Genomic DNA, 15705 nt, shown 5'->3' on the forward strand with positions numbered 1-15705 from the left:
GCTCTAATTTCTCACATAAAAGTTGAAAGTCTGATTTTCTAGTCCTTTCTGTTCTAGACAGAAGAGCTGAATTTTCGTTTGCATTTCAAGTCTTTTATCTTTTGCTTTGATTTAGCAAATTGTGACAGCATTCAAGAAAATTTTCTTAAAACTCATCAATATTATGACTGCCAGAAACGTTAGGATCGTTTCTACCACACTATCTTTCAAGACATACCTCGGCATATTCGTTACGTCTAGTTCTTATCTTGGTGATCAAAAGTTACAAACTTGTCTGGTCATTATAACCAGGGGCGTAGCTAGTGGGGGTGTAGGGGGTGTAACACCCCCAATTACTCTTGAATTCGTCGGTTAATCTTCAGTTTGTCTACAAAACCCTTGGTTTGTCGGTAAAATCAGCTATAAGTTGGTGAAATAGTACCTAAATTCTTCTCAGTCTATGCCTTCGTCAGTAAATTCTTCTATTGATGACCCCCTTAGTATGGAGAGACAAGCGACGCCACTGATTATAACCCTTCTACTTTACTAATCTCACCAATCGAATTCTCAATCTCTTCTTTTACTCACGCCTATAGACGAAAGGCTCTGGCGGTAAACAAGCCATCGTTCTTAATCAAGGCATGAGTCCAAGAACTCTCCCCAGTTATCAATAAGCTATTTTAGCGTATCTTCTCCCTTGATATCTCTCCATTCTTCTAGAAACTAGCTTATTTTTTGCAGTTTCTAAATATTAGACAATTCCAAGCCCCATGTCTACGATTTTCTCAAGAAACCTTGTTCTCAGTCCAAGTCATCTCCAAGCCACCGTATAAACGTATTTTTCACTTTGCGAAAACATCCTCTTTCAAACTGTAAAAGGAAAGTTTCTTCGAACCAAATTTGATAAATAATCAAAATGTGATGTCATTGAGAAATCCGATTTTAGATTTGCTTAATTTCAACCACATAATCTGCGAGAACAACATAACATACCTCTTGAAGTGCAAAATCAGTTCAGATGTTCAAAATTGGCTGAGATTTTGCCAGTGAAAGATTTCAAGTTTGCTAACGGATTATTAATATTCAGGTCTGGTTGATTAAGTTATGAACCCAGACTAAATTATAGAGATTTGATGGAAAAGAAATTTTGATCATGTGGCCATATATCAGCTAATTTGTAACAAATCAGCTGATTTCTCTCATCTCTGTTATATGGTCAAAGTTTACAAATTCTAAATGCATTCTTTGACGTCATTACTTCGGAACTCTGTAGCGCTGATGACATCATTTGCGCCTTCAGAGAGGAATTTCTGATCTAACATCGAGAAGTAGACCCAATTCGTCAAAGTCATGTATAACATTAAAGAAATAATATAGTAAAAATGTAAGAAATTTGAACCGCTTTTGCCTTGTAGCATAAGATATTTCAATGTTTCTGAAATAAAGCCCTTTGTGCAGCCGATCTAGAATATATTCAACTGTGTTACACAGTGGCGTACCCAGGGCTGTAGTAGTGGGGGGGGGGGGTCTGGAGAGATTTTTTTGGACCACACCCTTCAAACACTCGCAAATTCGGGGAAACGCCCTTTTTGCAAAATTTTCCCCTATTGTTTGATTCATTTTAGCTACGGTAAATAGCAAAGTATTTTACAATTGCTATTGACACAAGCATACAGTATATTACCCCCACACCCCTATGAGTTTTACATCGTTTTTGGACAAATCTCGAGAACCACACTTTAGAAAAGTGGGGGGGTCCGGACCCCCCTATTCCCCCCTTTGGGTACGCCACTGGTGTTACACTGTGCGACAATGGTATAATGTCATTCAGATTATGCATCATTTCGGATATTTACCTATACAAAAATTTCAACCAATTTAAGCAAAACGATAAGCGCAGTATAGAAGGGACATTCTTTAGATACTCTTCACTTTTCATTAGCAACCACTTTGTTAACTTCTCTGCACTCAAACCATTCGAAAGCCTAAAACAAAATCAATGAAAAGTTTTGCTATTAAGCCAGTAACAAGAATTAAGCGATGAAAAGATTTCATATAAAAATGCTAGTTTCTAACTAGGAATTAATAAAGCATCTAAAGTGAGAAAGTTTTATGAAGAACAATTTTCGATGCTAACAGCCCCTACAAAACAACCAATTCCCAAAATTCAAAACTTGCTACAGCTGCCAGTAGCAAGCCAGATTTTGAGTTGTTTATCATAAGAATATGTTTATCCTGTTATTATGGTTATTGCATATTATATCTGGCTATTCAATCGTTTGAATCGAGAGGAAGACAAATTTAGGATCTGGCTTGCAAATTTATAATGCGCACAATAATTTTAGATTTAAGGCATTGATTACAGCGCTGTGGGCCAAAGGCTAAACGGGGCTTTTTAAGTCTTCAATTTGCATTTTACCCAGACAGTGATTTGAAAATTTCCACGTGCTGTCTAACAGAATTGTCTCTTGGTAATATCCTGTGATCTAACCTTACCATTTTTCGACATATATCGGTTTACAGTATCCCGTTACGTATAGATAAGCCACAAAACACCACCTTGCTTGGGAGACTATATTTGTACTCAAAAACGAGGCTTGTAGTTGTAAAAGGAGTCCACCTTGCCAGAAAGGTTTTACTTGCCGGAAGGTTTTACCTGGGTTTCTATTTTTAATCTGCCTCCTGGCGGTGTGCAGCAAACATTTAAAGTATAGAACTGATGCAGCAAAATCTAAGTTAAACCATTGTCCATAAACCATAGTCTTTTCATAGATCTGTTTTATCCCAATGAACCTGAGATATTCAGCAAGAAGCAAATGCACATGATATAATTGAATTCCCTTGTCACTAGGATGTCCATGGTAATATTACATAATGTCGAACGCTATGTTACATTTTGTTTCGTTCAGATAGCCTTCTGAATCCATTTTTATAAATGAAAAATTTGTTAGTCTGCCTATAGAGTACCGAAGTGTGACGTCATAAAAGACCTATACTTGAATATCTTAATTTTGACCACATAGGGTAATCTGAGAGAACGACATTAACTACCTTTCAGCATGCAAAATCTGTTAGATTTGTACAAAATTGGGCGAAATATGGCCGATGAAATATTTAAAATTTGCTAACGGATAACTGTTATTCTGGCCTGGTTCATTAAGTTATGAACCAAGACCAAATTACATAGGTTTGATGGGGAAAGAGCCTGTGCTATTGTGGCTGTAGGTATTTCATAAAGCTCTTTTGGGATATATGGTCAAAATTAGAAAATTCTCAAAATTGATTTATGTTACGTCATCACTTCGGTACTCTATTCAATGAAAGGCTGCATCTCGTAACATTGTGCATGTAGGATCACGTGCTGAAGCGTGACGAAAAGCAATTTCTCTATAAGCCAAATACCGTCACCATACAAGTTTACTATGTAGTTGCAAGGGCCGTAGAAGGGAATTCATGGCTACTAACTCTTTTGGTATCGCCCTAAAATTCGAATGCATAAGCGAATGCATAAGACATTTTCCAAATATTTCAACGAAGGAATATTTTCGAGCATTGCCCAAGTTCCTGACAAAAAGTAATAGCTGGAGTCTAGAGCTCAGGTTAATTAAAACAGCTGCATTGAGTTAAATATATATACAGTTTCATGTGGAAAAGGCATATCATATTTGTGGTCAGAAAACAGTTGTGTTCTATTCCTACAAAACAATAGCGCTTTAATCACAGATGATATAGATTTCCTTATTCAATTTTGCCCTATATTATCAGACTGCTTTTCCACATTGAAATCCTACACCATGGGGGCGTTTATTTGAAAGGGGCTTTTATTTAAGGATTTATGGTAAAAGACCCATCCGTATGCAACATCCCATACTTTACCACGGTTTATGAAAAGTTTGTTTTCATGATTTTATCTTTTATTTTCTATTTTATGGATTTACAGATTGGTTTCAAACATTTTTTGTAAAATGAATCTTTGGTACCAGAGCCGCAAAATTTGATCGCAAAAAAAGGTGAAAGACGCTGCTGATATTTTATCTAAGTCATTAGCAGCTATTTTCAATTCCTCTCTTGAAAGCGGTGTTTTTCCGAACATATGGAAAGTAGCCAGGGTAACATCAGTCTTTAAGACCGGATTGAAAAGTGATTTGAACAACTACCGGCCAATATCCATACTCTCGGTATTCTCCAAGCTAATGGAGAAAATCGCACATGATCAAGTGTCCACCTTTCTGAAGGGAAAAAGCATCCTCTCCAAATGTCAGCATGCATTTCGAAAGCTGCACAACACGTTGATCTCACTACTCAATGTCACTGACTCATGGTTCTCAAATGCCGATAAACGAAAAATAAATATTAGCATCTTCCTTGATCTAAAGAAGGCATTTGACACTGTGGATCACAAAATTCTGCTCTCTAAGTTATCAAAGTATGGAATAGGAGGAACCCCTCATCAGTGGTTTAAATCATACCCAACTGATAGGATACAATACTGCCAAATCAATGGTTCCAGTTCGCAACAAAAGAAGGTTCAGTGCGGTATTCCCCGGGGCTCGTGCCTTGGGCCCCTCCTTTTCATCCTATACGTAAATGATTTTGAGCGATGCTTAGAAAAAAGCTCAACAAATATGTATGCAGACGACACTAGCATAGCATGCTTTGCAAAAGACATTGAGGAACTGTGCAATGGTTAAAAAACTGAGGGTAAGAACATTTCAGAGTGGATGCGGAAAAATAAGCTTAGTCTGAACACCAATAAAACTGAATTTATGGTCATTGATCATAAAAGACGAATTAACCATATCAAGGGGGAGATCAACGTGGAAATAAATGGAGAAAAAATCCAACGAGCCTATGAAGTAAAATATCTCGGGGTGACTATCGATGAAAACCTATCTTGGAACAAGCAGTACAAGAGGCCTAAGTGTAACCTTAAAAGTGGTCTTTCTTCGTTGAGGAAACTTAAAAACATACTCCCACAGTCGAAATTAGACCAGGTTTACAGGGCACTTTTCGAGAGCCATCTAAGATACGGTGATGAATTATGGGGAAGTCTCTCCGCTACAAAGCTTAAACATCTTCAGCGTCTTCAAGACAGGGCTCAAACATTAATTGAAAGTGCTAAATTTGAGGACGGGTGGATTTGTAAATGGCTTTCAGTTTCGAATCTAATTAAACATGACAGGGCCATAATGACGTACAAAATGTCTTTGCCCTGACAGCCTTGAAGGTAAATTTATTACTAGATCAGAGATATCCAGGTATTCGACAAGGAATCAGCTTGATATTGACATCCCAAGGCAAAATTTGGAATTCTCAAAGTTTCTTTCATTCTGGGGCCAAAACATGGAATGAGATTCCAAGAAACGTCAGAATGAGCCCCACAATTTCCATGTTTAAAAGAAACTTGAGGGGATTCCTGCAAAGTTAATAAATTCCCAAAACAAAACACTATCCCTAGGTAGAACAGCAACATCTTTATTTTATATATATTAAAGAAGCAATTGTAATAGAAGTAGTTTATTTATATTTGTATTATATCTGATAGGGAATTCGTGTAAAAAGATTTTTGAAATGAAAAAAAATTGAAAAATGAAATGGTGGGAATTGGAGAAGCGGTCCTGCGGGGAAGCGGAGAAGCGGGGAAGCGGGGAAGCGGGGAAGCGGGGAAGCGGGGAAGCGGGGAAGCAGAGGATTGTCGCTACTCACTTTTACTTCCACGCTCGAATTTATGTGGCCCTGTTCCCCAAGACAGAAAAAAAGAGAAAGCAGATATTATCTTGAGGGAAAACAACGCGGATTGATAACGGAGCCCTTACTGATAACCACACAGTTGTTGCTGAAAAGGCAACCCTGGTATAAAGAACTGTATGTATTATTATCATTTTACCATTATCACCGATCCAAAAGAGAATAAAAATTAAAATAAGGCCTAAGAAAATAAAGCAGAGTAATGTTAGACCAGAACCAGGGGAGGATCCAGCAAAAAACCCGACTGAGTTCCAGGCCAAGGATAGATACTTTCAATAATGCATTGATAATTGTGCATAAGACTCATTCTTAGGTAGGTACTATTTTCTTACTAAATCTAGATTCTAGATTCCTTTCCGACAAAAAACAGTGCCTCTGTGAAAATTTTTGCATCCCCCTCCCTTTCTCAATACCCTTTTGTTTATTTTGGATGCCACAGAAACGTTTTTCCCTTCTGTTTTGCTCGCAATTTTGTTGTTGCCTCAAGCCTATTCGTCAAAATATGTTGTTCCGTCTGAGCATAGGTCCTCCGTGCCAACAAAGACTGCAATTTAAAGCAAAGGTAGTTGATAATCCTGGAAAATTAACGATATATCCTTGTTTTTTCTCAAACGCTTTATACTCTGCTAGAATGCTGCGAGGGTCGCGAAAATAAGACATCTGCAGTCGCCATTTCGAATTCAATGTTTTGCAGTTCCACAACAGAACAGAAACGATAGGTAGCCAATCATTTACTGGCTGTTGTACAAATTTCTTGCAAATATGGTATCATTTCCGAGTTCCAGATGCTGTTTTGACTGAGTTACATCCGTGTTCCAAACAAAAATTTCATTGTTTCAATTCATTCACTTCCGAGGCACAAAACGTTTATTTCCGAGTTCTAGGATTGACTGCTATTGTCCTCCACAGCGTCTAGAATATCGTTTCCAAATCACGATAAAGAAGAAACTAGCAATTTTAAAATTTTGAAGAGACTGTGATGAAACTTAGAATTTTTAGGTTTCATTTTTTAGTTTAAATACTGCTTGTTACAGGCAACACTATTTTTAGCCACATGTTGAAAAACTGACTGAATTCTGAGCACCAAGGAACTCACTCTGGATCCGCTTCTGAGAAAGAAAGAGCAGACTGGGCGTAAGATTAACCCTTAAAGATCTAGGACAAGCTTTGAACAAAAGAGAAAGATCGTGCTTTTTTTGAAGCCGCCCCCAGGATCCGGGTAAGAGAAACAGGAAAATTTCTTGTCCTTGGGCAATGAAGGAGACTGAGACAAGATGTGGAGGGGCAAGAAGAAACAAAATGGCCAGATCTATCGACAAAAAGACATATTATTTTATTTTAATTAAATTGAATTAAATTAAATTAAATTAAATTAAATTAAATTAAATTAAATTAAATTAAATTAAATTAAATTAAATTAAATTAAATTAAATTAAATTAAATTAAATTAAATTAAATTAAATTAAATTAAATTAAATTAAATTAAATTTTATTTTATTTTATTTTATTTTATTTTATTTTATTTTATTTTATTTTATTTTATTTTATTTTATTTTATTTTATTTTATTTTATTTTATTTTATTTTATTTTATTTTATTTTATTTTATTTTATTTTATTTTATTTTATTTTATTTTATTTTATTTTATTTTATTTTATTTTATTTTATTTTATTTTATTTTATTTTATTTTATTTTATTTTATTTTATTTTATTTTATTTTATTTTATTTTATTTTATTTTATTTTATTTTATTTTATTTTATTTTATTTTATTTTATTTTATTTTATTTTATTTTATTTTATTTTATTTTATTTATTTCATTTCATTTTATTTTATTTATTTCATTTCATCTCATTTCATCTCATTTCATCCCATTTCATCTCATTTCATCTCATTTCATCTCATTTCATCTCATTTCATCTCATTTCATCTAATATGACTATGGAATGTAGCCCTTCAGCAATGCCGATTTTCAAGAAGTCCTCCACTACAAACACATACAAAATTTATTATATTTTAGAAAAGTAGATTGAGGCAATTACAACTCAAAATATGTATTTCATAAAACCCTTCTATAATGTAAAATGAATATTTACAGCCTGATGGCAAACACTCATTTACAACTAAAGAATATATTGTTTAAAGCTGTTCAGGGAAGATTCCTGAATAAATTCGGCTGAGAGGCGGTTTTGAGACCTAGAACCTCTAAATGAGAAGCCTTTCTGCTCATTTACGGAGTTTTTATTTAATAACTTTCGGTCAGATGATATATTTCTTAGATTTCTAGAGGCTAGCTGGAATTTTTTGTGAAAAGATTGCACATGTATTGTAGAACCTGACCATGAAGAGATTTGATGAACGTGATATTAGACTCACTAGTAATTGGCTCGTTTATTGTCTTCAAGCCAAGCTTCTTCGCGAGCGGTTGGCCGGGGCATCAAAACTGCAGCCATTTACAATACGGGCATTACGGTTTTGCAGTTTCTGCAAGTGGTCGATCTCGGTCATACCACAACAGACCAATACCGAACATCAAAAGCTGCAGTTTTGCTAAAAAATACTTGTACGTACATAGTCTTCAGAGTTTCTTCTGGCAGAGAGGATTTTGCATGCTTCAAAATGCCAAATTATAACGGCTACTGCCGAACACCGTAATACTCTAGCTTTTTGCACAGCATGCCATAATCCGGCGTCAACCGTGTCAGATGCTTTCTTTCAGGTCAGTAAAAACAAATCCCACTAGCTTCTCGAGTTTCAACCAGTGGCGGCGCCAGCTACTGCAGAGTGGGAGGATAATGGGCATGATCAGCGAGACCACGCCCATTTGGTCTCGTTTAAGTGCTTTGTACACGGCTAATTTTCCTTAGGAAATATAACCTACCCCTTCTTAGCGCTTTCTAATCAATTTCTAGAAGAAACATGAGGACCATGTCTTAACAAAAGTTGAAGGAGGGGGCTATTACCCCCCAAAAACCCCCTGGCGCCGCCACTGAATCCCATTGTAATTCCCATTTAGAAATACCCATTATAATTCATGTGCTGGTACAACTGGATTGTCAAAATTGCATGATCTTTCATGTTAAGTATTATAACCTTCCCTAAACACTTTTTGCAGTCTTCCTCACTTTCTATTGAATCATATATCGACAATTCTGAAAGAAAATTCTGAGACAATCGCCAAAAAACCAAGCTAGTGACGAATGATCTTCCGCAGATCAGTGTTGTTTAGAGAGTGGTAGAGCCTGCGTGCATCATTTTTTATTCGGTATTCTTCTCATCGAAGCACCCAATCATTGATCTTTGGGGAAAGAGTTACCAGCGCGTATAGTATGAAGACAGGGAATTTGATTTAATCTTTTACAAAGAAGTATCTTAGCTCTTAAAGTTCTTACTTCAGTAAAAAGCACCGAAGCCTGCCTCGACCACAACTTTAAACTGTATGGAGGCAAACTCCTTCGCCGTTTGCTTTGTGACTTGACCCAGACTACAAGCAACCACTGATCTTTATAAAAGACTGGATCGAGCTTCTGCCGTTTCAGATTGAGGTCAATGTTGCTTTTCCGCGTGGGACCCATCGTAGAGTGTGGGCCTACATAAGATTACAAATAACTATGTCCAAGATAAGTTATTGGATATAAATTTAGGTTGAAAAACAGACCAGAATTGTAACTATAAAAATTTCTCAACGTTTGATATGATCAAAGACGTTAACTGTCGTGCTAAACGTCCAATGGGCCTAACAGTCGGTTCCTTTCGGTGTTTCGCGGTGAACGGTGGGTCCCACGGTTCAAGAGCCTAATCAAACTTGGCGGGCCTCGGTTCTCTTGTGGGTCAAACAATAAGAAGCTCGATCCAGTCTTTTATAGAGATCAGTGCAAGCAACACTTATCAGATTTGGCGGATGATTTCGATAAATTTCAACATTATCAACGACAAATAATCAATATTTTTTATTGCAGGAGATGAATGCACGAAGATAATGTTTTCACTGCAAAACGGTATTCGAATTGCCATTGTGCCAATAGAGGAAGAGAAGAAATCCTGTGATAATCACAAACTGCCTAAGATAAACCCTTTCAAGTTGGCAAGCAAAATTACAAATTCATAGTTTTAAAACTGCCTGTTTCCAGGTCGAATGGAAAAATATTTTAATCTTGTGTGTATATACTAGCGTGTATTTGTTGTAGAACACTAAAAACTGACTATAGTTGAAATTTGTACAAAAAAATTTTTTTCTAACATAAAAACCAAAAATGTTACTTTGTGCCTTTTTGTACTTTTTTGTTTCAACATTTCGTAAATTGAGATACACTTAACAATGAAACTGATTCCATGCAGCCGCATGGTCTTATTGCCACGATGATCTCTTCTTTACAGTTTATAAGATATCGTACCAATTTAGATGAAAAGGTGATTCTAACAGAAACCTTTAGACCATTCTATTTTAAAAGTTCCGAGCAGTATCCTGGTCCTTCCTCTCGTTGTGACCACACCCCGTGATTCCTATGGCTGGAATTAGTGTTAAAGCCCTGGCAAACGACTAAAAATTTCACTAAACATTTCACACAACTTTTGTTAAGAGCTAGTGACCCCCCTCACACCGTGTAAAAGTATGGCCATGCCAGGGACTCAACCCCAGACCCTTGGATCTGTTGTCCACGATCCTATCCATCAAGCCGTCTCGATAAAGCTCACTGAAGCAAATTTTCTTACAAAACATAGCGATTTAGGTTTCAAAATCCTAAAAAATACTCAGCAGAATCTTTGCTGTTTGATAACTAAAAGACATGAACCAGTTGAAAGTTTCACGGACATGAACATGGCACACAATAATCCTTTCACACGATGCTATTTGTCAGTGCATGGATATATGGATATGAATTGCAGCAAACAGTTTGGTAATTGATAGACGCTATAGCTACAGTGAGAAGTTTCAGAGAGAAGATGCTTAAATTGACAATATTTTCCACATTTTTCAGTATCTAAACCAAGCTGTTAAACAACAAACAAAGGAAAAGTGGAATTGCCTAGTGACGTAACTAAGAAAGTGGGATTGGCGCGGTAAATGGGCGGTAGCATTGGTGCCCCCTTTGATTTTACCTTTATGCGTCCTCCAACATACTCAGTGTTGATAAAAAATAGATCTGCCTGATCTACGCACTCTCACTGGAAGTATAATAGCTTAAAATGCCAACTAGGAAAGGAGACTTTGTTCGTTTATCTCCCTTAATCACTTATCGTCACTCTGATTGGTAAACTGTTTTAGCCAATCAAATTTGACAAGCGCTTATAGATAACTAGAGATAATGCCGGGTGATTGAAATCTCATTGTTCATATCGGCACTTCGGTGAAGAGACTGGCTGATTAAAAAAATCTGGAAGTTTTCTAATTCAATCATTCTCCTAGAGCTTATAATGTTTCATCTGAATGGCAAGGCCACACGCAAAATCGCGCGTAATTAAACAATGGAGCAAACATGAAAGCGAAAGATTAGTGGTAGTAGGATATGCTCGGTCCATTTGGCTCGGTCCATTTGTTGGATCAAAAAACCAATACAGGAGAAATACGTTTCTTGAAAAATTAATGACTGTTTTAATTAACTATGATGTCAAACTGCTTTCAGTGTTGTGGTTTAGAGTAAAGAGATTTGCAAAATGGCCCAAATGTGATTTGCGTAATGCGAGGATATGGCTTCAGCTGTGCGAAACGATGTTTTTGAAACTATCTTCAAATGTTTTAAAAGGCGTAAAAGACCCAGGCATGAGTTTTTCTTGCAGTTATCATAAAAGTTTATCATGACTTCCGCAACCGATAAATAATTTGTTTCAAATTGGCGTAAGGTCTGTATCGAAGACTTATTGCTAAATTGAAGCTAATGTAGGCACAAAATAAATGCATGGTGCAATGTATAAAAAAGGTTAGAGGTTTAATGATCTAAATAACATCTAATTCAGAAATGAACATTTTAAACAATCTAACTCACATTCCAAAGTACGGGTTCGTAATTCTTTTTAAAGGAAGTTGTTATTGGAAATCTCTAATAATGTGAGGTAATATTTGCCACAGCTTTTGACCTAAACATCTCACAGCTTCCATGCCATTAGAGATTGTCCTTGCTTTTGGAGTGCAAGCTTCAAAAGGTCCACGCATTAGAAACCTGGAATATGTTGTCAATGTGTAGCATGTTCGTTGAAACCAATCAAATGAATCACTCTGAAGGAACATTCTTAAAGCTGGATTTAATGAATTAAAGGTTTGTTTGCACATTTTCAAAGTGATTTCGTGCTGTCCTATGCATCTAATAAACTAGTATAGTATTTGCATTAGTTAGTAATTTAGATTTGTATTGAAATTGAGTTTAAAAATGAAACAGTACTATTGTTGGAACATATGGTTTAAGAAACAATTCTAAATCCTTTTTAACTTTTTGCGAAAACTAACGAGACCTTACGAGACCTAGCCTTTGTTTTTGAAGCCCCTTTATGATACCAAAGGTTAAAGCTACAAATTATGGCATCCGATCACACGGATTTCAAGAGCTGGAAATCTGGAACTAAGTTCTAGATGAAATGAAACAGCCCAAAATTCTAAAGAATTCAAAAATTTAATTAAACTTGGTTTCATGTAAACAAATGCACATGAACAAAACTAGTGTTTATCATTGTAACAACTATGGTAAAAACTAACATCAAACAAATCATAATATAGAATAACGCTTGAACTTCATAATCGGGAGGATATAGAAGCTATAACTTCTGAACCATGATCGCATGTTGTACATGGGCGACACCTTGTGCCCCCAAAAGAAGTAAGGGGGCGTCGGAAATGACCCAACTCTTTAAAAGGCACCCCTTTTAAAACCCTTTTAAATGAAACGTGCACGAAAAGACAATTCGTATTGGTCACGCCCCCAAAAGGTGCATATTTCAATATAAGGGGGTCTTTCCTCTTCTCTTTCTTTTCTTCTCCGCACTCCCGCACCGTTCCACCTTCTCTGCCACCAGTTGAAAACCCGTGACGCTCTAGAGTGCGATAGCTTCCAAACTTCCCAGCATCTCTTTGCGGCCATTCCATATCAAGCGTCCTTGGGTAACACACAGATTTGCTTAACCTCACGGAGCTTTGATATGAGATATAGCTTATAAAGGAAATTTAAGCGTGCAGGTTTTACAAAATAATGCAAAATCTTTACAAAGTTACTTAGCCTTGTGTTTTTAATAATGCAACTTTTCTGTTGATATTCTTATGTTATTCTTTGTTATGAAACATGCTCCTAAAATGTGAAGACTTTTATCGTTCTTATATAGCGGTCATGTCAAATTCAAACCAGATAAAACTATGGGGCATAATGATAAAAAGGCTCATGAATATTTTCTAGAATCTTTCTTGGGTCTTAATGTAAGTACATATCTAAGTTGTATATATTGTATATTGTAGATGTTTTGGATGCAGTTTCCTGCAATGCTATATATAGTGAGTCTGGTACCCAGGGTACTGCAATGCGTGCTCCTTACAATAGTGGCGACCTTCTCTCAATCCCGAAATAATCTTGCCTTAATGATAAAGGAAAATTTAGGAAAATTTCCTAGAATCTTCTTCCGGTCTAAATCTTATTTGTAATGTTTTAGATGAGTTTTCCTCCATCCTAGAACATCAAGTTTGTGAAATTTTTCTTGCCGCCAACAATTGTGGTGGCCTTTATCACTAATCTTTTTGCCAAACTTTTCCTGGGATCTTCCTTCAGATAGAGTTGTACCAAAGAAGTAGTGCTCTAGGGTGAGCCAAAAAGATTGATGCCCCCTAGTCAGTTTGCTACCACCAAGCCACTGAAAATGACAGCAAAATCGGCTATTTAATCGGACACATTTCTTTGGACATTTATCTTCTAGATGCACGGCATGTCTCCAGTGGCAGCTCCAGCCTGAGATAAGTGGGGGGGGGGAGGGGGGGACAAAAGGTGTGTCACGGACCACGCCCTTTTAGTCCATGCTCTTTTTTCCCAGTTTGAAACTTTTTTCCGGAGGAAACACCTCTCGTCCAAGAAATGTCTTTTAAATGTGACGATCTAGACTAGAAATAGCTCTTGCTAGTACTGCCCGCAAACAATTAGTTCCTTGATAATGATTGTTTTGAAAATGTAGGTCAGGATATTCGAAGAAGACACCATCTTGGGTTTTCACAATTCTATAAAAACAGCTGCTCTAGTTGAAGCTAAACTATTCCTTTTTTCAAGAATTTTTGGTTTTCAGTTTGCCTTTGATTTAAGTCCAACGCCCTTTTGAAAATCATGAAGTTTTTCGAGGGTTTGACATTTATTTTTCGATAATCACGACAATCATAACTTTTGCTCGTACGGTCTCGAGTTTTTGGGAGAAAAGTGTGGCATTCGACTGGTTTTGATTCCCAAAACTTCGAATCAAAACTTCCATCCATTGCGGAGAACCGAGCTGTGATGCAGCACCGTTTTCGTGCCAAAAAAACCGAAGGCCTTTAACAGAGTCTTGGCAGAGCAACGCTCCGAAGATAATTCCCTTCCGCACAAAGAGGTGGCGGTTAACAACCTCCTCGACAAAGCCGATTGATTGACAATGAAATTGATTGACAGTTGTCATGGCAGCAGAAAAGTGACAAAATCTGCTGAAAAAGTGCTGACAACATGAACTGAAGCTTCCATATGCTACTTATACGCGGGGCAGACTATAAGCCCTTCACTCGCGCGCTATCGCGCGCGAGTTGCGGGCAATAACGTACATACCCCCCCCCCGACGTTTTCTCGTCAGGTTTGCAAGAATCTCAAGAGCCAACTTTCTGAAAAAGGGGACTAGTCCCCCCCCATTCCCCCCCCCCCCCGTGGCTCCGCTGTCTCTCCACGGTCGGCTACAAAATCGACTGACTAACTGGGAAAACTTCCCATCTAATATTTCGTGACAAGATTCTTAAAACATTTCTAGGTGACAGGCACAAGCAAGTCAATAAACAGTATATAACCAAGTTATTTAAACGGATTGCTTAAAACGGGGGTATACTAGAATCAGGGCCGTCGCGAGGCAAGCCTTGTTGGAAGGGGGGGGGGGGAGGGAGGTGTGGACTACAAATTTACCTGATTGAAAAATTCTTGCCTGAAATTCTTTAGTTGCTGTCACAAATCTCTGCAATGCATTTTGTCAATCTAACTCTTTATATAATTCGCAACTTTCATTTTTATGTGATAATAACGGAAGTTTTGCCAAATCTCCATATCGGAACGGACAAAGGATATAGTAACTACCCTATTATGGTTGCCGCTGAAGGAGCAGGAAAATGAACTCTTTTAAGCACATCTCACCAAAGCAATCCTCCTAATCCTAATGAAGATGATTTTTTTGCAAACAAATTGAACAACAGATTAAATCAACTGGGACAATTTCACCGCGGTCTTGAGAAATACCATGTTGTCAGTTACTTCTAAAGCTGGGTAACAAACATCACTGGTTGTCAATTTAAATCCCTCTTTCCATTTTAGCATGCCTTTTGAATGTTAAAAAAAATCTGGAACTCATAGTGAATTGCAGTTGACGCTTCTGTTGAGAAACTTTAGGGGAAAAGCATACAAGGCACAATTTTACCTAAAGAGGGCCTGGATTTTTGTCGAGTGGTATCAAACGATTATTTTGGTCATAAAGGGGCATCGACGACAAAACGCTGAGCCATTTTGCAAGTCTCTGCTTAGTGCTTTTTATATAAACTAATATGAGCTGCATCCCCCATTGCAGGATTGGGTTTTATAGAATACTAATTTGAATTGCTACATTCGTGGTGAAAGTATATGATCAAAGGATTTTGGCTTTTAGGTCAATCAAACCTGATTTATGGAAAACGGTGCATCCTTTCTTCGCCTAGGGCCATTATGAACTTATTATCCTCGAAAGAGAGGTTTAAAAATAAAACGATTTTAAATGCGGGGGCGTGAAACGTTAACGGAAATTCCAGCGTTTAT

At 37.0% G+C, this 15705-nt stretch overlaps 1 protein-coding gene across 1 annotated transcript in view; it reads left to right on the forward strand.

The window, feature by feature from the left end:
* Positions 1–12189, forward strand: part of LOC135684121 (regulator of G protein signaling protein-like) — a 38981-nt gene extending 26792 nt beyond the window's left edge. The window contains exon 21 of the mRNA XM_065199526.2: positions 9688–12189. Coding sequence (XP_065055598.2) covers positions 9688–9836 — 149 coding nt within the window. The 3' untranslated portion in view covers positions 9837–12189. The remainder of the gene's footprint in view (positions 1–9687) is intronic.
* Positions 12190–15705: the final 3516 nt, after the last annotated feature.

Source organism: Rhopilema esculentum, chromosome 21 (genome assembly GCF_057945365.1).
Source record: "Rhopilema esculentum isolate cy_ngs chromosome 21, ASM5794536v1, whole genome shotgun sequence".
NCBI classification, from domain to species: domain Eukaryota; kingdom Metazoa; phylum Cnidaria; class Scyphozoa; order Rhizostomeae; family Rhizostomatidae; genus Rhopilema; species Rhopilema esculentum.